The sequence below is a fragment of the Cyprinodon tularosa genome, unplaced genomic scaffold, assembly GCF_016077235.1.
Source record: "Cyprinodon tularosa strain WSP-4 unplaced genomic scaffold, ASM1607723v1 ctg4, whole genome shotgun sequence".
NCBI classification, from domain to species: domain Eukaryota; kingdom Metazoa; phylum Chordata; class Actinopteri; order Cyprinodontiformes; family Cyprinodontidae; genus Cyprinodon; species Cyprinodon tularosa.
Window position 1 is genome coordinate 1,160,762 of NW_024039118.1, and position 20,157 is coordinate 1,180,918.

Genomic DNA, 20,157 nt, shown 5'->3' on the forward strand with positions numbered 1-20,157 from the left:
GCCTTTATTGGCATTACAATAAAGTATATAACCTGTATTTTAGACTCCAATCATTAAATTGGAATTAAAATATTTTTCACTTTTGCCTTGACAGTTAGTGCACAAATTCCCCCTAAACTTGAGAGGTACGTCTTTCCCACATTTAAATTGTTTTTCAGCAGCATTTTTGCATCACCAGTAAAAAAAATAAAAAAATTACTGAGATGTAAGGCATTATTCATGACATAATTATTATTTCGTATTTTATTAGGAAACAACAAAACTCTTCCTGTATGTTGCTTTTCACACCGCTGTGGTGCTGAAAACACAGTCTGCTGCCTTCAAAGACACCTTCATCTGTCTTTTTATCTAAACAGTATGAAACCAGTGTTTGGGTTTAGGATAGGATACTGTTTTTTTTTTGTGGGTTTTTTTTTGTGAAAGCTTAATTGTTGGCTCCCAAAAGTAAAATATTTTATTACTGTGACTAAAATCATGAAGCCAAAGAAATACCTTGAACATCCCACCTACCATACCTAAACATTCACACTATATGATTCTTAATTCCTCCATATCTCAAACTTATTAAAAGCAGGTTGTTTAAAACTAAGGCATATTATCATGTAAATTAATCCTAACTTCTGCATTCCAAAAACATCAGATGCTCTCATCCACAGATATCCCATCTGCTCCAGGAAAAGTTGTTCCCACCAGAAACACAGACACATCTGTAGTGGTGAGCTGGGAAGCGTCCAAGGATGCCAAAGACTTGGTGGGGTACTACATTGAGTGCAGCATCGTTGGGAGTGATGTGTGGGAGCCATGCAACAACAAGCCTGTTAGAGGAACAAGGTAAAATTACATTTCTTTCCCTTATTTTGTTTAAATAGATAGAATTTTGAGTCCGCTATGAACAGAAGTAAATAAAGTACCTCCAAAAGTATGCTCAAGTAATAGTAGCATTCTTCAGGACATTTCTACTAATGTAAAAGTAGAAAGTTACCATTTAATAAATCATTATTATAAGAGTAAAAATGTGTCACGTAAAAGGCTACTTAACTGTGTAACTGGTGACAAGATTTAAAGATGAAGTGGAGGATTTTTGCAAACTTTTGAAAAGACTCTGTTATCATGATTAATGAAGTAAAAAAAAGTTAATGCAAATGAAAAATGTGGAAAAAAGATAACAGGTAGAAGAAATCAAATCTTTCAACACACAGTAAACCTTATGAAATCAATAGATCCAGTAGATAATTTATATGTTAAAAAAGGGTAAAGCACCTCAAATGTCGATACTGTTTGGACCTCCAGAACTGCACCCAGCTCAGCATAGGTGATTCTAGACAGGGGCCAACAGGGGCCAGTGTAGAATTAGATCTTGGCCCCTGTAATAGACCCTGTACTGAAAACATGCACTACAAAAATGTAAATATAATCAAACACATTTTTTGATAGGATAACTGTATTTTCCCTTAATTTAAGCAGGTAAGTTAAACAGTTTGCTAATGGAATCTAGTGATGTATGTTTAAATTAAAGAAAAGAAACTTCCATTAAAGGTATCGTGGAGGATTTTATGCAAATTCTTTAAAAGACCTGCCCTCTGCACTTAAAAAAAAGCACATGCACAACCCTGTACTGACTCACGGAAGGGAACACCTATTGAAAGCCTGTGAATGCAAACAAGAGTCCATTTCTCTTTGTGCACGCTTTGATCGCGAATGTTGCTGTTTGCATCGTTCATACAAGCTTACTTTCCAAAAGAAGATTTGCAATTTTTCCACTATGTCAGACTCACCACTGGTAACTGAAAATCGGGATGAGCACGTAGGACGGCCTTACGTAAACAACAGAATGATTGTTTCAACGTGAGGGTGGAGGTTGGTTGAGGACCCTAATGCAGAGACTGCTTATATATAACAAAAAATGGAAAATAAGCACAAGATCAACAAAACAGAATTACTTAGATAATGAAACTCAAAACTCAAAACCCATAACAGAAAACCATAACAGATTGACAGTTAGGAGGACCACTTATTTTGATGATCAACCCAGAAAAAGAATATCCTCCACTATACCTTTAACTTGTTTCAAGTGCATAATATTTATCTTATTTAAAAAAAATAAAAAATAAAAGAAACTCCTTGCTTTTGCTGATCATCATAGATACCTGATAAAATTAAGGACAAATACATTTATTTGAGGAAAATTTAACTTATTTAGATCAGTGTTTTTAGTGCAATAGACTATACATTTATTATGATGGTTTGTGCAGACAGAAGAGACCGTAATTCACTATACATTTTAAATTTGTAAGTTTTAATATTTTGCCTTTACAATTTACTTAAACAGTTATTTCAAAATTGGAGTGATCATTAAGCTTCAGTGCTTCGAAGATTGGATCACAGTTTACATCTGATAGATCAGGAGTCTGAAATCTTGGCTTTCTGGCTTATTTAGTAATGTAATGATGTACTCCTGCTCTGTTTTTTCTGTTTGTGTGTTGTTATTCTTTGGTCTTTGCTCCCATGAAAAAACACTGGCTTCCATTGCAAAGTTCATGTAGAACCACCATTGGTGCTCAGCAGATCAGAAATAACATTAAAACATCAAAGTTTGTGTAGTAACAACAATTCTCATTTTAGTATGTCCTACATTTTTGTTTAAAAAGAGTCAGTTGTTCATTCACTGAAGTTACTGAAGATGAGCAGCCAGGAATTTAACTTATTTAAGAGTAGCTATACCTCATGATAACATCATTAAAGAAAAAAGCTAAAAATACATTGTAATAAACTATTGTGGAAGTATATTTTTCCGCCCAAAGAGTCATTTAAGTAAATGTCACTGGGCGAATGTATACTGAAGAGATGGGTAGAGTACTCAAAAAATTTTACTTAAGTAAGATTAATAGTATGGTATTTTTACTCAAGTAAAAGGAAACAGTAAAAATGACTCAGTTAAGAGTAAAAAGGTATTTGGTTAAAAGCCTACTTAAGTACTGAGATGCTGATCTACACACTACCTATGACCAAAACAACTCATTCAATATACTATAAACATATGCAAAATAAAGCACATATTAAGCTACGGATATGCAAAGTCTGGTGTTTCAAAGAATAGGATAAAATATAAATATATAATAAATATTAATTAAACTTGAAAATATTTAGGTTTGATGAACTCTCTTTAAAAAACATCTATTGAATTATAAGAATTAAATCAATAGTTACAGAAAATGTTAAATTAAAGTATTCTATTTACTAGATTTTCACTCGACCTCTTACTGACACAGCAGACTCAGCAGATGGAAAATATCATTCCACCAATAAGCCTTGAGAACCAATAAGAAGAAATTGTGTCTCAATGGTGCATATTTGATCAAAATAAGCTTGTCTTTATTAAGTGAAGATATTCACAATTCATGGAGCAGCCTGAAATTTTACTTGAGTGGTGATATATTTTTAATCAAGTAAAATATGCAGTAAAACTACTTCTAAAGGTAAATTCTTTCCAAAAGTTCCTAAGTCAGGGCTGCTCAGTGACACAGTGGGTAGCACTGCTGCCTTGCAGCATGAAGGTTGCAGGTTCGATTTCCGGCCGGGGTTTTTCTGCATAGAATTTGCATGCTCTCCCTGAGCATGCAAGGGTTCTCTCTGGGTACTCCTGCTTCCTCCTACTGGAGATAGGCAGCAGTAGCCCTAAGGACTCCTCTTGCGAGAACAGTGATGGAAAATGGATGGATGGAAGTTACTAAGTCAATGTAACTGTGTCAATGTAAGTTGTTACTACTCACCTCTGGTATACTGTCTTGCAGGTTCATCTGCCATGGATTGATGACAGGAGAACAGTACGTGTTCAGGGTGAGGGCTGTTAACGCCGCAGGGCTCAGCCAGTTCTCCCCAGTATCAGAGCCAGTGGAGGTGAAAGCTGCGATTGGTGAGCAGAAAATAAACAAAACAAACCTACACAGGATTTAGATAATATGTTATAACAGTTTGAAGCTGGTGAAAATATTAAATAGTTCAATCCTCTAGCTGTGTAATGTGCACATCTTAGCATTTTCTATATGTACCTTTCAAAAAGTGCTCATATAGTTGTCATTAGAACTATATATGTTTGGATTTAGGGAATCAATGAGAAGAGATCACTTGCTGACTAAATGTCTCCTAAATGCAATCAACAGTGTAACATCAGGGTAACATCTGAAATCTGTTTAGATCTATAGATCCAAAATGCAAAAATGTTTTTTTTATGAACATGTCTTCAGATCTTCATCTGCATTCCCACTTTCCGTCTATGATTCCCACTCTGTCACTCCAGTATTTTGCTCTTCTCCACCCTGTTCAGCTGCATCCACCCTACAGACACCTCCCTACCTGCTCTGACTGAAGCAGGGGTGGGTCAGGACTTGTATACTTCCTCTATTTTGGATCAGTTTGATCCAATTCAGCGGTCGTTACAAATGTGGTACACCATTCCGTACATCCCCCCACATCCCCTCCCTTATCTCTCCTGGGTTTAGCGTGTCCTGGTTTAACCAAGGGGCTTTGAAGGTACTAATAGATGGACCCTCCACACGCAGACAGATCCCTTAGACTGCTTCTTGTTTATTGGTTTAAAAATTGCTTTTAAAGATTTACTGAGAACTTTTCTGATTGTTCTAACATGCAATACTAATCAATATAAAAATAAAAATTTAGATTTAGGGATAATCTAAATAATAAGGCTATTCTAAAATATTGTGTTAATCATGAAATATCCATCCATCCATCTATCCATCTATCCATCTATCTATCTATCTATCTATCTATCTATCTATCTATCTATCTATCTATCTATCTATCTATCTATCTATCTATCTATCTATCTATCTATCTATCTATCTATCTATCTATCTATCTATCTATCTATCTATCTATCTATCTATCTATCTATCTATCTATCTATCTATCTATCTATCTATCTATCTATCTATCTATCTTTTTTTTTCCATATTTCCAGATCAAAATGTAAATAAAACATTGTTGTTTCCTAAGATATTATTGCCTCTTAACATGTTTTAATTGGTTGCTGTTAGGTTATTTTACCAAAAAGAAATGTTTTCTCTTATTTAACATTTTAATGTTTCAGATTATCCCACAATCATTCAGATTAGACAAAAATACCCTGACAGAATACAAGATGCAGTTTTTAAACAATTTTACTTGTTATGGATAGAAGGCTCTGTTTGAAAAGGGCATTGAAACCCTTTTTAGACTAATGACTTTTGAGATGATTTAGACAACTATATTTTCTTAGACAGCTTCTATTTAGAAGACTTTTTGATCTGACTGGTCTGGTAATAATCAGGCCTAGCTGTGTCTTGAGTAAAATCAACTAATCATAACAAAAACAAAAAAAGAAGGAAAAGAGTAAAGGGAAAACATCATTTTAACAGCATTTTGGGATGTTAAGTGTTGTAGTAATTATCAATAAGGAGTATTTGTTCCCACTAAAATCCATCTGTAGCATCCTAATAGATGTCTGTCTTTCTATCTGTATGCTGAGTGTCTGTTTTCCTTTATTAAACACACTCAGCAGCAATGCCAACATATTCATCTTTCAGGAAGTCGTTTGGCTAATTATTTACAGTATAATAGTATTTAACTAAAGTTTAATCACTTTTATAAAGAAAAGGGAACAAATAATAGCAGTCTAAAGTCTTGCTGAGTCGTTGGCATTGGTTTTAAACTGCATGCCTTGTTGGTGCATGTCCTCAGATTCCTAAACCCTCACATGGATGTCCCCTATCGGTCATCTTGTCTTCATTTTCCCTCCCAGTCAGATGAAGACATTGCTTTATTTATAGGAGGATGTGCTGAATATCATGCTTTATGTTTTTTCTTAGCTTTGTGCTCTATTATTTGTTTGTGATTTAGGTGCTACATTTTGTTGTCTGGTTTAAATAATTTTTTTTTTTTGCATTTCTTTGCTAACACCCATAGGGGGCGGCATTCCACATGGTGTGTTTTCCAAGATGGGGCCGGGGGGTAACGTGTGCCCACTAACCGAGCACGAGCCACTCTGGATGGACAAGCATGAAGCTGTCCAGCCTTCCCATGACACTTGCAAAAGGCACAATAAACTTCAGGCACACGCTGAATGCGGAAAGGGGGCCAGGGTTGCTGGTTCAGGCTCTACAGAGCAGAAACCCCTCGAGAGTAAAAATAAGGGGGGCAATAAAGGCGACATGATCTGGCCCTCTTACCAAATAGAAAACACCAACACAGCTTCTGAATCATTTACTAGTATAATCCCCGCTGCACATTTTGAGAGAGTCGGTGAGATTCTGGATCAATCCCCTGAGGTTGACAAAGAGCCTGATGGTCCACAGGCATGTAAGTTTACTGTAGAGGCTCCTGGTAATGTGGAGAATTCAAAGCCTGGGGACGTACAGGCAGGTGAGCTACAACCAGAGGTCAAGACCTTTTAAGGTCAAATGGTGCTGCGAGAAATTTACAGAAAGAAGTAAAATCCTCACTGATTTTAAATTCTGCAAAATCAGGAATTTGTAAATTGAAGTGACAGTGACTCTCTGTCACAGTCACTTCAATAAATTAAAAAGTACAACTTTTGCTCATAATAGTACATTACAACCACATCCCTCAATGTATTTTGGGTCATAGACCAATGAAAAATAGTGCATAACTATAGTTAGAATAATCAGCAGAAGGAAAATGACACATTGCTTTTGCATTTTTAACAGATAAAATCTGAAAACTGTGGCATACATTTTCAATCAACCTCCCTACATTTGTAGAACCCTGTTTTAGTGTTATTAAAGGAGCAAGTCTTTTTGGAACAAATTCATAGCCATTCTTATGTTCAAAATATTTCAGGCTCAGTCAATTTAAATTAGGTGCGTTAGTTAAATTCAGTTATCCATAGTCGTAATGCATTCTTTTAGATTATTTTAGGCTTTAGTGGCATTAATTTTTGTTTATTTTTTTAAGTATGGAGACTGGAAAAGAAGGGAGAGACATTCAGCAAAGGTTAGCAGAGCTGGGACTAGAAACTGCAACAACTGGTATATGGGTCATGCGCTCTACCTACACAACATAGCAACACCCTGTCATAATGCATTTTAATTAGTTTTAAGCTTGAACTTTAACTGGGTAATTTTAATACATAATTGTGCTTTGATACAAACTAGGGCTGAAACAATTAATCAGATTAATCAATTATTGCAATAACCATCAACTAATTTAGTAATCAATTAAGCATTAACTGGAGTATAAAGACTCTAAATCATGCCTTTGGGTGACAGAGGAACTCACGCAGAGCAGTAATAATTCCAAAATTGTTAAAAAAAATATGCATAAAAATTTTGTATTTAGGATACAAACAAAAAACGTTTTTTCATCAATATGCCCTTTTCAGAATTCCTCAAGTGGAAACGTTTTAGTTTCACCTGGTTTAATTTAATGAAACTTCTTTAAGGAACCTTTGGCTATCCAAATATTAATCGATTAATCCAAAAGATAATCATCAGATTAATCGATTTACAAAATAACCTTTAGTTGCAGTCCTAGTGTAAACTATTCAATGTTAGCTCTGGTTGCGGGTTAAAGGTCAGGCTCCTGTTAGAATTAGGGCCTCCATCCAGTCTCAAGAATACATCCACACAGCATAATGCTACCACCACCGTGCCTTGCTGTGTGGCCAGGGTAATGTGTAGCATACTTTTCTGCCACATTTATGCATATCTGCAAACAAATCAGATTCTCCTACCTAACATGGGGATCTGTGCAGCTCCCCCAGAGCCATCCTTCATTATTTGGCTTAATTTTTGAATGATAAATTAAATAGTTCTATGTGAGATGGTCTGAGTTTGTTATATATTTATAACCTAACCGTTTTTTAAACTTTTCCACTACTTTGTACCAGACAAAAAATTTATAATGAGTTTAGATTTCTATAAAGTTGAAAAAAAATAATATACATGCCCCATTAACTTAAATTTCCCTGTGTTTTATTTCAGGGATGTCAGAGTAAAGAAGGCTGGATTTTACTGTATGAGTTTGTTAATTGTTTAACATATAAAATCACATTTAAATACATTGAGTTTTGTGAGTTGTACTGGCCAAAGATAAACATCTGTTTATACTTTTACAAAACAATGTGTTAAAATTATTATAAGGATCATAGATTGACAGCTCTCCCTGCATTCTCCTGTTAAAGGTAAGTATATAGAATTATTTACTTTGTTTACACCGACTTACACCAAAGTTACTTCCTGGATCATCCACCTCTCACCTGTCACATCAGCACCAGCCTCCGTCGTTCAGATGATTGACCCTGAGCACTTTAACTCACAATCATGAGGAAACTTTTCATGTCTGGATTCTCAGTCTGAGCATTTCCCAGAAATGGGTAATCAATCCAACACAAAAGCAGGAAACCGGACTTTTCCCACAGTAAAACATTTTGGAAGTCAAACCTTTGGACACTATGAACATTCTTGCAGGCCTCAAAGCTGAAGAATATTTCTACTTTACAGTCACCCTCTTCATTTTGTCCCTGTAGAGATTTTATTTTATCATATTTAAACTTAGAATAAAATTATATTTGCTCGAAAAATGTTCAGTATTGAAATCCTTAGCAACATATGTAAAAGAACAATAGCAAAAAAAACTGTTTGATTTATTAAAGCTGATGATTGCATTAGACCAGATGTGGTCAGTTTCCTGTTATTTCACTTTCCCATGAGGTCAGCCTCTCTGCTGAGGCGGTGTTGTGTTAACTTGAAGTCCTCTGTCCCAGCCTCTCCCGCTCCACCCTATGGCATCACCGTTCTGGAGTGTGTTCAGGACTCCATGGTGCTCTCCTGGAAGCAACCAACCTTCATTGGAGGCGCTGACATCACCGGCTATTTCGTGGATTACCGTGAGGTCGTCGATGGCGTGCCTGGGAAGTGGCACGAGGCCAATGTAAAGGCTGTGAGCGAGAGGGCCTACAGGGTGAGAGCATGGGAGTCCCTTCTCCATCCAGATGTTTTACAGCTGTTTGATCAGCAGTTTTTTTTTGTGATGGTTGTTTCTTTCCCTGGCAGGTGTCGGAGCTAAGGGAAAACAAAAAATACCAGTTTCAGGTGCGAGCTGCCAACATGGCGGGCGTCGGCATTCCGTCCATGCCCAGTAACACCTTCCTGTGTGAGGAGTGGACCATTGCTGTACCAGGTGGGTTGATCAAGCTGCAGCGCATGAGATCCTAAAACTCCTTCCTCATTCTTAATGTTTTTGCAAAAATGTTAATTAAATAGTCAACTAAAAGGAATCAGTGTTAATTTAATCTCTGTTGTATAAACTGATGCATAATCCAAATCCCTTTTTCATACCAACAATTTTTTTTTTTTTTTTTACATCTTACGCTTGACTTTTAAAGCATTTCTGTGCTTTTTGGCTCCCAGAGCGTTGAGGAAAACAGCAGGCCCACAGCATCATACATCCTCTACTATACATATAAGGGAGATGGGGTTATTGTTCAAAATTTGCACCTGTCTAATAACAAAATTTGTTTTTTTTTAATCAAGACTGAATAGGCTACTTCAAAAAGACATACATTTTGTTTAAAAATTATTAATGTTGACTAAACCAAATCTTCAGTATATTTGGATTTATTATAAGTTAAATTCAGATAGGCTAAAAAAAAGTCAGTATTTACTAAAATAAAATGTTTCTATATTTGCTGTTTTTTAAAATAGTTTTTTTTTTTAATCTGTTCCTTTGTTCATTTTATCTGAAAGAAATAAAGGCAACAATTGGTTGAGCTAGCATCAAAAGACGTGTAGTAAAACCATGTGGTAGGGTGGTTTCGGTTTATTATCTTTTTAAAAGAGATCACAGAAGGATAAAAATTAAAATAAAGCCAACGTAAAGACTTGATAAGTGATTATGTCCCATCTATTTGAATAAATCAGATTAGATTAGATAAGATGAGCTTTATTGATCTCACAGCGGAGAAATTCACTTGTCACATATTGGCATAGAAGTCAAAGAAGGTGCAAACAAGGAGGAAAAAGGTGCATTAAGAATAAGTGGTAAACAATATATATATACAGTATATCCAGGTATATACAGTATATCAAGATAAATAAGGATTAAGGTGCAAGTGTACATGTATCGCACACAATGAAAAACAAAATAAAAATAAGAAATAAGAAATAAAAAATATGTAAATCTTGAGGCCTATCAAATTATGAAGAAACAAAAAAGATAGATAAAAACTCATGATGGATGCTTGGATCAAAAAGGTCCTAAACAATCCTTTTGAAACTCAGACAGTTTCCAAATGCAGCTTCCTGATTTCTGTTTTCTCAAACATCCATATGTGCATATAGGACCTCCTCATGACCTGCAGGTCCGTGAGGTGCGAAGCGACTCCTTAGTGTTGCTGTGGAAACCTCCTGTGTACCAAGGCCGTGATCCTGTAAACGGTTTCTACGTTGACATCAAAAAAGGAGACGCACCTGAGGAGGCCTGGAGGGGAGTCAACACCAAGGCTGTAGAGAAGAAATACCTGAAGGTCTTTACAAGCAGTCAGTTAGCGGCTTTTTATTCTAACAAGGTGCTGCGGCTGCTGTCTTATCTGGGTGCTCTAACATTTGCAGGTTAAGAATCTTAAAGAAGGAGAGACGTATGTGTTGCGAGTGCGTGCTCAGAATAAAGCCGGTGTGGGTAAAACCTCAGATGTTACAGAGCCAGTCCTGGCCCAGACAAAACCAGGTAGGAGGATAGTGACACACTGGTAGTTTATGCGAGTGAACACTGGGAATGAGAACGTCCTGCACAGGTAACCTTCTGTTTGGTTTCCAGGCACTAAGGAAATAGCCGTTCAAGTTGATGATGATGGTGTCATCTCCCTTAACTTTGAATGCTCTGACCTAACACCCGACTCCAAGTTTGTGTGGTCCAAGAATTACGAGGAAATCACTGACACTGGTCGCCTGACCATAGAGACGAAAGGAAACAAGTGAGATGTTTTAATGTTGTTGAATTTAAACAAAGAGAATTATGGAAACCTGCACTTGTTGGCTCCAATTGTTTCCAGTCAACAATGTTTGTGTTAAATTGGTCACGTGATATGCATACAGTATTTAGCCCTCTATAAAAACTAGAAAAATGTTGTTTTTTTATTTTGCTCGTTGTGTTGGTAGACAAAATATTTTAAAAATTGACTCGGCCTACTTTTGTTCTTAATTTCATACAGGATTATATAGATCAACACTAATTAGAAGTCATGCATTAGCCGCTGAATATTTGTAAAGCTCCGGGGTTCACAGCACCTAAGCTGCAAAGAGAATTAAAATTGAAATATGATTTGAAACATAATCAGCATGTAGGTTTAGAATTGAATAAAGTGAGAATGGAGGCAGAATGCCTTGTGTCTCAGGATAGGATCCATCATCTACAGGGTTTTCAGGCCACCAGTCTTTATTTATGTTGCTTACGCTGTTTTTTCTATAAACAAGTTAGTGTATAGCAACAAATACACAGCAAATAAATGCTGTATCTAATATAAAAGATTACTTATTTTGAATGCCTTATAGGGATGTCATCCAATTTAAAGGGTGAGGCCTGGAAAAGACTCAAGAATAAAAAAAAAACAAAATTCTTTATCTGTTCCTGTTCAGGTCCCAAGCAGTGTTCAACACTCCTGGGGAGGAGGACATCGGGGTGTATTCATGTCTGGTTACCCACACTGATGGCGCCTCATCCAGCTACACTCTTTCTGAGGAAGGTGAGAACTTTTTTTCTTTATAGCAAAAACAACAGGTCAGTCACCTGTTACAGTCATTGTCTTTTCTTATTGTTCAGAGCTGAAGAGGCTGCTGGAGGTCAGCCACGAACACAAATTCCCGAGTAAGTACCTCAAAATTTCTCAGAATTTTGTATTTTTTATTGTTCTGTTTTGCTTTATTAAGTAAGATGTCCCTGAATGTTCTGTGTCGCACCAGTTATTCCTCTGAAGTCGGATTTAGCTGTGGAGCTGCAGGAGAAGGGCAGAGTGCGCTTCTGGCTGCAAGCAGAGCACATGTCGGCGAATGGCAAAGTGGATTACGTTTTCAATGACAACGTTCTCTCCCAGGGAGAGGTCAGTGAGACACAGAGCCAGTCACTTTCTTTCAATGTAAATTAGTCTTTGCAACTGGAAAAAAAAATTCAGCTCATCTCATTGCTTATTTGTTTTACAGAAATATAAAATGAACTTTGACAAGAACACCGGTTTGATTGAGATGCTCATGGAGTCTCTGACTCCTGCAGATGAGGGGACTTACACCTTCCAGCTAAATGATGGCAAAGCTACAAACCAGTCCAGCTTGGTGCTGATAGGCGACGGTATGTTCATTTAAAAAAAAAGCATCTTTTATCTGCTGACGGCTCAAGTTAAAAGTGTTTTGGTCTTTTTTTTCAAATCAATTATTGAATTGAAAAACATCAGTACATATTAAAATTGTATAAAAAGTTGCAACTTGCTAATCAAGTAGTAAAATCACTTTTAATGTTTCACATATCCCATTAGAAATCAGCAAGATAATTGCTAGAATATACCAAGATATACGGACGTGTTATACCAAATCTTTGAGACCTGTCTTCATGTCACATCTTTTTGTGTTCCTGGCAACAATGTAAAAAAAAAAAAAAAAAAAAATTCTATTAAATTAATCTCTTACCACAGCAGGAAAATCTACTTAACACATTATACAAAATCCACCCTTTTATGTTTTTTTTTTTTTTTATTTTTTTTACTGATTTAAATGATCAAGTTAATCAGTATAAAGAAACTGCTACTAAATCCAAAACTTCTTGGAAAGAGACTTGGAAGCATCCAATGCAGGTCCAGCAGATTCGGAATAGTTTCTTTCCCACTGCCATTAGACTGATGAATGTTATATAAAATGGGGTTATAAAATAAAATTAGGGAAAAAAAATCCTGAATGCTGGAAGTGTAACTATCCAGTCGTATGTTTACATTATCACTGCTTCTTGCCTTCATCAAGGCTGCACTTTAAAAAATGTAAATGGCTACTGATCGAAATTCCTTTTTGTATACACTTGTGTGTACAAAATGACAAATAAAGTCTGCCTAAGTCTAAGTATAAGTATCCCTGGAATAAATATGGTATGAAATAGAATAAAAAATCCAGAATTAAAAAAGAAATCTTGTCATCCACTACAGTTAGCAGGGCAATAAGAAAGATAACTAAGATAGCATCACCTATTCTCTTAAAAAACACAAAACAAACAAACAAAAAAAAAACATTTGGTTACATTGAGATATGCCAGAAAAAGCCTTGTGGCCTACTATAACATGTATAAACATGTTTTTCTATTACGATATGTTATCTTAGACTGTGTGATTTGGTCAGATAATATTAATATTTACTTTTTAGGCAACAGAACCAATGTATAAATGTTTTGTCCACTGTATAGTATAGTGAGGCTCAATTATCTCTCATCTCTTTTCCAAAGGCCCTGGAAACTTTCTTAGTCTGCATTGCATAAAGACTTAATGAAAGATGATACACTGCAAGTTTTTAAAGGAAAATATTTTACATTCTGCTTAAAATGAATAGGGGGTATTTTTCTGTCTTACCAATGGATAACAATTCAAAACAGATAACAAAATGAAAACAGAAAGGGTTAATCTGACACAGAATCAAATTTCCTCTCTGACCAGCTCAGTCCTCAGAGATAAATAAAGACGGTTAAGCTAAAAGAAAAGCACAGTTGAGAACACTGTATAATCTAACGCAGAGATCTGTCACCTCAAGGGTTAAAAGATCCAACAAAATTAATCTGATCTATTGCCACTGATGTTACATGACCTTTTAAGAAAAGAAAACATACTGTTTATGAATATCTGCAACTGGATTTTTATCACTGAGCTGCAATTTTATTAACACTCTTGCCAAATGAGGATAGATACAATATAAAACATAAGTTTATAAGCCGGTGACAAAAACAATGGTTTTTAAATATAACTGATATTTCCAGAGTCATTCTGTTGTAGAAATTAGATAAAAAAGCCTACTGTTTTACTATAGCTGTATTTGGAAGTATTTGTTTTTTTCTTTACAGGTTTTCAAACAAAGGTACTGAGAGAAACTTTAGGAAGTCCAAGTTGTGGCTTTAGGGCCACAGGCTGCAGACCCCTGATTTAAAAACACTGCAAAAAAAAAAAAAAAAATGGTTAATTATGTCTGTCCTTGTTTCAAAAATCCTGTGAAATTTTATAGGGGAACACCCCTATTATTATTAAAGGGTCTCCAAAGTTGATGACAGGAACACCGTTTGGTTTAGCATCAAACTTGTGAAACATATTTTTATGTAGCACCTTCCTCCCACTTTACAAAACTCCTTGTAATTTTCTTGTGCACATTCAAATAACTTTTATAAAGTGGAAGCTTTTTGCCACTAGAGGGCAGAAAGAGATCAATCAAATTATACCATTACTGATTACTGAAAGCTTCATCCTGTTGGTGCATTTTGTTTTGTTTCTCTATATTTTTCTTTTTTTCTTCTTTTTTTTTTATATTATACATAACAGCTGAGGTTACACTTTATAGTTCAAGATGCCAATCATGGCATAATCCTGGTGCTTTAGTACACCTTGTAGTACCTTAGTACTACAAGAGTGTGAGGGATTGCCTTCGAGTCAATGAGTCGATGCAATTAACTGGTTTTCCTTAGATAGAAAACGTTGAATCAATTTGATTGTATGATCTGGTGAACTGTAAAGTGCCTTGAGATGACATGTGTTGTGAATTGGCGTTTTATAAATAAACTGAATTGAATTGAATTGTAGATGGGTTAGTGTTACAGAAGTTGTTAAATACATAAAACAAATTGAACTGCTGTATCTCAAAATGAATTTTACTCTTAATAATAGCTTTGTGAAAAAAAAAAATCTCCTAAAATAAAGGAACTTAATGAAGACGGATCTTTTAAAAAAATAGCGAGAATGTAAATCAAAGCCTACCTTGCCTCTTGTTATAAAAATGGGTCTAAATCAATGCCATAAAATGTAATTTGACCCCTCATGGAGCTACACTGAGCATTTCTTGTCAGATTACATTACAGGAATATGTACATTTTGAGCTGAAGACTCTAAACTGCTGTTACCTCTTTTCTGTTTCAGTGTTTAAGCAACTGCAGAAGGAATCAGAGTTCCAGAGAAAAGAATGGTTCAGAAAGCAAGGTAATGAAAACGTAATTACCTGGAAGAACCTAACCTGACAACAGCCAGATGCATGTCTTGCATCTGGCTGTTGTCAGGTTAGGAAGAACCTACCTTCTTGTTGAACCAAGCTCAACCTTTTTCATTAAAGAAAACAGCAAAGATTGAGGTTCAGATTCAGATTAAACCAACTCTTCTTTTGTCATGGACTGATAACAGCTGTTTGTGTGTCTCAGGTCCTCACTTTATCGAGGGCTTGAGCTGGGAGGTAACACCAGACTGCTGCGTGATACTGAAGTGCAAGGTGAATGTTAGCCTGAAAGAAATACATTCTTTTCCAAACACACTTTTCTAAACACATCAAATGTAAAAAAAATATCTCTCCACATGGCCACTTCTCAGGTGGGCAATATGAAGAAGGAGACCTCGGCTCTGTGGCACAAAGACGGACATCAGATCAAGGCAGACGAGCATCTGGGCTTCACAGAGGGAGTTCTCAAACTAGAAATAGCCCAGGTGAAAAATTAACAAAGACAGGAGTTAAAAAAATGTGTATTCAGGAAGATGTTTTTTTTTTTCCCCCAAAAAAATGATGGATGCTTTGTATTTATGAACATGATTGATTTTTTAAATCCTTGTCACACTATTGGATATGTTTCCATCCACCATCACCTTTCTATCCATCTGATACTGGAACATATATATGTGATCCAGGTTAAAAAAGCTTCTTCTTCTTCTTTCTGTTTGGAAAGGTCATAAAATAGTCAGGCTTGGGTTCCCAACTCTAGGTCACTCCACTGCTTAGAAATGTACACATATGCTTTACACTTTTAATAAGTGTACTGTCACTCGATAATAATGTTCTTTTATTTCATGCAATGCTACAGTATGCAGAACTTTTCTGCGGTGAGGATTCAGCTCAGTATGTTGCTTGGAGCAGCTAAGGCGTTGTTCACAGTTTTCAACAATTTAACACGTATACAAAACATATTCGTTCTGGACAAGACTTTCCCCCCAAGTATACAAAAAAAACTCATAGATTTTTCCCCACTTGCTATTTTATTGTAGCCGAGACTGGAATCCTATAAACATAAGTGGAATTTGTAAGCTCAGATCACTGTAGTCAAATACTTATTTATAAACTTGCAATATTAAAACGTGTAAAAAAAAAAATCATAACTTCAAACGTCAACGCCAGCTTCAACTGTAAAATGCGTGACAAAATAAGCAGAAAGGTCTTTATTTAAAAAAGTCAATTAGCATTGATTGAACTTCCCTGTTGTCACTGTCAGATATCCAGAAAGGATGCTGGTGTGTATGAGGTTGTTCTGAAGGATGAGAGAGGAAAGGACACATCTACACTGAATTTGACAGATCAAGGTAACTTCCTATTAGACCGTCTTTAAATACTGACCATGATGCACCATAAATGATCATTTCCTGCTCTTTTTTAGGTTTCAAAGACTTGATGAATGAAGTTTTCAGCTTTATTGGTATGGTAGAGCATGCTTTCTTAATCTTAAATAATATTTTTAAATGACTTTTAAAAGACTATTTTGTTGTTACTTTCTTCTAGCTAACACCTCCACTCCGCTGAAGATCACAAGCACAGATGAAGGAATCCGACTCTACACATTTGTCAGCATATATAATGACTTGCTCCAAGTTACGTGGCACTACAAGTCAGTTTAAAAGAAAACTTGTTGTGAAAAAAAAACAGTTCCTGCTGTTCTTCTTGTCATCTTGCAGATACACTTCATGTTCTTGCTTGTTTGCATTTTTATTTAACAAAGTGACCAGCATTTGCATGTGTTCTGCCTTTTGACAGGGATTCAGCGATCGCCTTCTCTGATCGTATAAAAAGCGGAGTGGTCGGAGAACAGCTGTGGCTTCAGATCAATGAGCCTACAGAGAAAGACATGGGCAAATACGCCATTGAGTTTCACGATGGAAAAGGCGGCATCAGGAGAACAGTTGAACTCTCGGGTCAAGGTGACTTAGCAGACCTCAGACTTCAGCTGTACTCAGCTTTTGAGTTTGCCCTGTTTAGTTCATCTCACATACTGTATATCTATAGTGTTGATTAATGAAGGTTTTTTTTCTTCCTTTAGCTTTTGATGATGCTTTTGCAGAATTCCAGAGACTCAAGTAAGTTTCTGTTCATCTTTCTATAACCCAACAGTTTTATTTATTAGTTACACATGTTTAGCAGCTTATTTATGTTGATCAATAAGACACTTTTGGAGAGAATTAGAAAAAAAAAGGATAACATCCTGCTCCATTTTGCTGTGTAGCTGTTTACTGGATGAAAAGGAGCATCATTTTAGATTCTTATTTAGCCATATCAGACTTATTAATTTTAATTCAAAATTTGATCCAATTAATTGTCCAGCCTTTAATTTGTTTTTTCTTTCCTCCCCTCAGAGCTGCAGCAATTGCAGAAAGAAGTAAGTGTTGGCTGTCAAAGTCCTAAATGCTTGAACAGGGTGGAAAGTCTCTATCTTCATAACATTTTATCTTTTTGAGATACTCAAATAGTTCACTCTTCATTGTGAGATAATGATTTAGTAAAGCCAGATTTACTGGAAGCAGGTGGGATAATGAGATGAATGAATGGTTATTGTAAAGTTAACACTAGTTTAGTGTTTGACTGCAAAATTGCCTAATTATTTCGAAGTAGTAACACGCATACAATGTGTTCTTTCTGTATTTTATTTACAATTTTATTCACACATTGTAATATGATATATGTGCTAAAGGGAAAATATGCATTTTCAAATCATATGCACCTTTTTCCTACTTTAAGATCGAGCTCGAGTAGCAGGAGGCCTGCCTGATGTGGTGACTATACAGGAGGGCAAGGTAAACAGTACACCAACACATAGTCTTTGTAAAACCAATGTTTTTTTAAACTCCACCATGAAATGAGATCCTATTGCTGCTGCACTCCTGCATATCTCTACCTCAGGCTCTCAATCTCACCTGCAACATCTCGGGCAACCCAGTGCCAGAGGTCACCTGGCTGAAGAACGACAGGGAGATCACCTCCGACGAGCACTGCATCCTGAAGTTTGAGTCGGGCAAGTTTGCCAGCTTCACCATCACCGGCGTGAACACGTCAGACTCTGGCAAGTACAGCATCCTGGTGAAGAACAAGTTCGGCACGGAGAGCGGCGACTTCACCGTAAGTGTGTTCATCCCAGAGGAAGCTGGCGGCAAGAAAAAGTAAAAGTGGTCCAAGTCTTACAAAACACCTGTAGATGGGTTACACTGGAGGGATAGAGAGAGCTTGAGGATGTGTTTGATGTTTTTTGTTAAGAGGAAAAGAACCTTGTGAGGTGCTGAAACTGAACTTGAAAACTTCCAGCAGATCTGTGCAAAAGAAAAAAAAAAGAAACAGGATTTGTGCATTTGGTCCAACACTAACAAATCTGAATCAATAAGATCATTTTTGATAATCTATCACATCCAATGGTTACTGGTGAAATCTCTGCTTGTGTAAAGTTTTGGCAAGCAGAAGAAATTATTAGTTTTAAAAGAATAAATAAAACTTCAGTTATCAAAAGAATCGTAATCGCTCAACTGTTTGAAATGCTGCTATGATGCTGAAAATGTTAGTGATTACGGAATGTCTATTAAAGCAGAAATGTTTTTTACATTTGCTACAGATTTTACAGGCTTCGCTGTTTACCAGGTTTAAAAATGTAATGAATGGACAGCCTATTTTAGCTGTTCTTTAAATTCCTGAAATCTGATCATGATTCCTTTGGATTTTACAGAAAAAAAAATCGATGCAGGTAATCCTTTAAAGTGTAACTTAATATAGTGCATTGCTTTTGGTCCATCCAAAGAACAAAAATCCGTTTCCTGTTACTTATTTCTAGGAAAAACCCCAATTAACAGCTCTTTAGTTTAGTACAGAAGAGAACAATTGTCCTGAAATTTTTTATATAAAATTAAGACTTAATTTTTTTTTTTTTTTCCCTAATTTGCTTCTGGGTAAAATTGGCTAAAAATCCAAGTGTAAATTTAGAAGAAATGGCTTTCTAAGAAAAAGGTCTGAATTATAAGGAATACTTTCTTTTCCCCACCCTGGGCTAATTACCCTCTGTTGTTCATTAATAATTTTCAATAATATAGAGGATAGATTGTTGCTTGTTCTCACAAAATCTGAGCTTGCAGGTGAAGAATGAGCAATACCTTTTGAACAGTGCTCTGATTGAACACTACTTTGACCTTTTGTTTACTCTGAAAGCTTAGGCAAAACATTGTGTTTGGAGCTTAATTCTATAGGGATGCCTCCATTTGAGCAGAGAGAGAGATAATTAATAACTAAGTGAGATTTGAATTAAGAAACATATGCCTTAAATAAGAGGTTAGTAGTTCAGGCCACAGTTAGACATCAGGTTTTATTTGTCAATCTACTCTGGATGTAAATAAAATCAGTAGCAAATGTATTAAAACATGAGTAATTTTATTAGATAGTATACTTGAGTTTTACTGCATATTCAACCTGACTCTGACATCACTATGTCCCACTATCTTTAGACAATATTTAAAGTCTGCACATTACTTTTGATGTTTTTCCACTACTGTCATGACAAACCCTTCACAGCCACTGTTATACTGATTGTCACTCTACTTCCTGTAGTCATGTTTCCCGATTAAACTAATAAATTTCAGCATGTACACCCCCACTTCCTTCTCCCTCTCCTTTATGAGTCGTCTCACTTAGATTAAAGCATTTCACCTTTCATCTGTCTTAATCCACGCTCTCCTTTCAGCTCACTTTTTTGTTCCTGTAGTCACAGTTTCTGTTGAGCTGGAAAAACTGAAGACGAACGACCGGCATGGAGATAAGTCCCTTCCACCCTGCATGGAACTGCACTTAGTGTGGTAGAATGAGAGAAGCTGGAACAGAAACAGAATGACAAAAAAAAAACACCCCCAGAAAAGATTAA

The 20,157-nt window shown here is 36.0% G+C and overlaps 1 protein-coding gene across 4 annotated transcripts in view; it reads left to right on the forward strand.

Moving 5' to 3' along the window:
- myom1b (myomesin 1b) overlaps positions 1 to 19,893 on the forward strand; it is a 33,106-nt gene extending 13,213 nt beyond the window's left edge. For all 4 annotated transcript variants that reach the window (XM_038297966.1, XM_038297964.1, XM_038297963.1 and 1 more), the window contains 22 exons: positions 657 to 831; positions 3,792 to 3,913; positions 8,780 to 8,976; positions 9,069 to 9,195; positions 10,356 to 10,540; positions 10,626 to 10,740; positions 10,831 to 10,987; positions 11,649 to 11,755; positions 11,833 to 11,877; positions 11,973 to 12,109; positions 12,210 to 12,354; positions 15,158 to 15,217; positions 15,433 to 15,500; positions 15,599 to 15,712; positions 16,489 to 16,576; positions 16,651 to 16,689; positions 16,773 to 16,878; positions 17,025 to 17,188; positions 17,308 to 17,344; positions 17,621 to 17,643; positions 18,003 to 18,058; positions 18,165 to 19,893. In XM_038297966.1, coding sequence (XP_038153894.1) covers positions 657 to 831; positions 3,792 to 3,913; positions 8,780 to 8,976; positions 9,069 to 9,195; positions 10,356 to 10,540; positions 10,626 to 10,740; positions 10,831 to 10,987; positions 11,649 to 11,755; positions 11,833 to 11,877; positions 11,973 to 12,109; positions 12,210 to 12,354; positions 15,158 to 15,217; positions 15,433 to 15,500; positions 15,599 to 15,712; positions 16,489 to 16,576; positions 16,651 to 16,689; positions 16,773 to 16,878; positions 17,025 to 17,188; positions 17,308 to 17,344; positions 17,621 to 17,643; positions 18,003 to 18,058; positions 18,165 to 18,425 — 2,528 coding nt within the window. In that variant the 3' untranslated portion in view covers positions 18,426 to 19,893. The remainder of the gene's footprint in view (positions 1 to 656; positions 832 to 3,791; positions 3,914 to 8,779; positions 8,977 to 9,068; positions 9,196 to 10,355; positions 10,541 to 10,625; positions 10,741 to 10,830; positions 10,988 to 11,648; positions 11,756 to 11,832; positions 11,878 to 11,972; positions 12,110 to 12,209; positions 12,355 to 15,157; positions 15,218 to 15,432; positions 15,501 to 15,598; positions 15,713 to 16,488; positions 16,577 to 16,650; positions 16,690 to 16,772; positions 16,879 to 17,024; positions 17,189 to 17,307; positions 17,345 to 17,620; positions 17,644 to 18,002; positions 18,059 to 18,164) is intronic.
- The last annotated feature ends 264 nt before the right edge of the window (positions 19,894 to 20,157 follow it).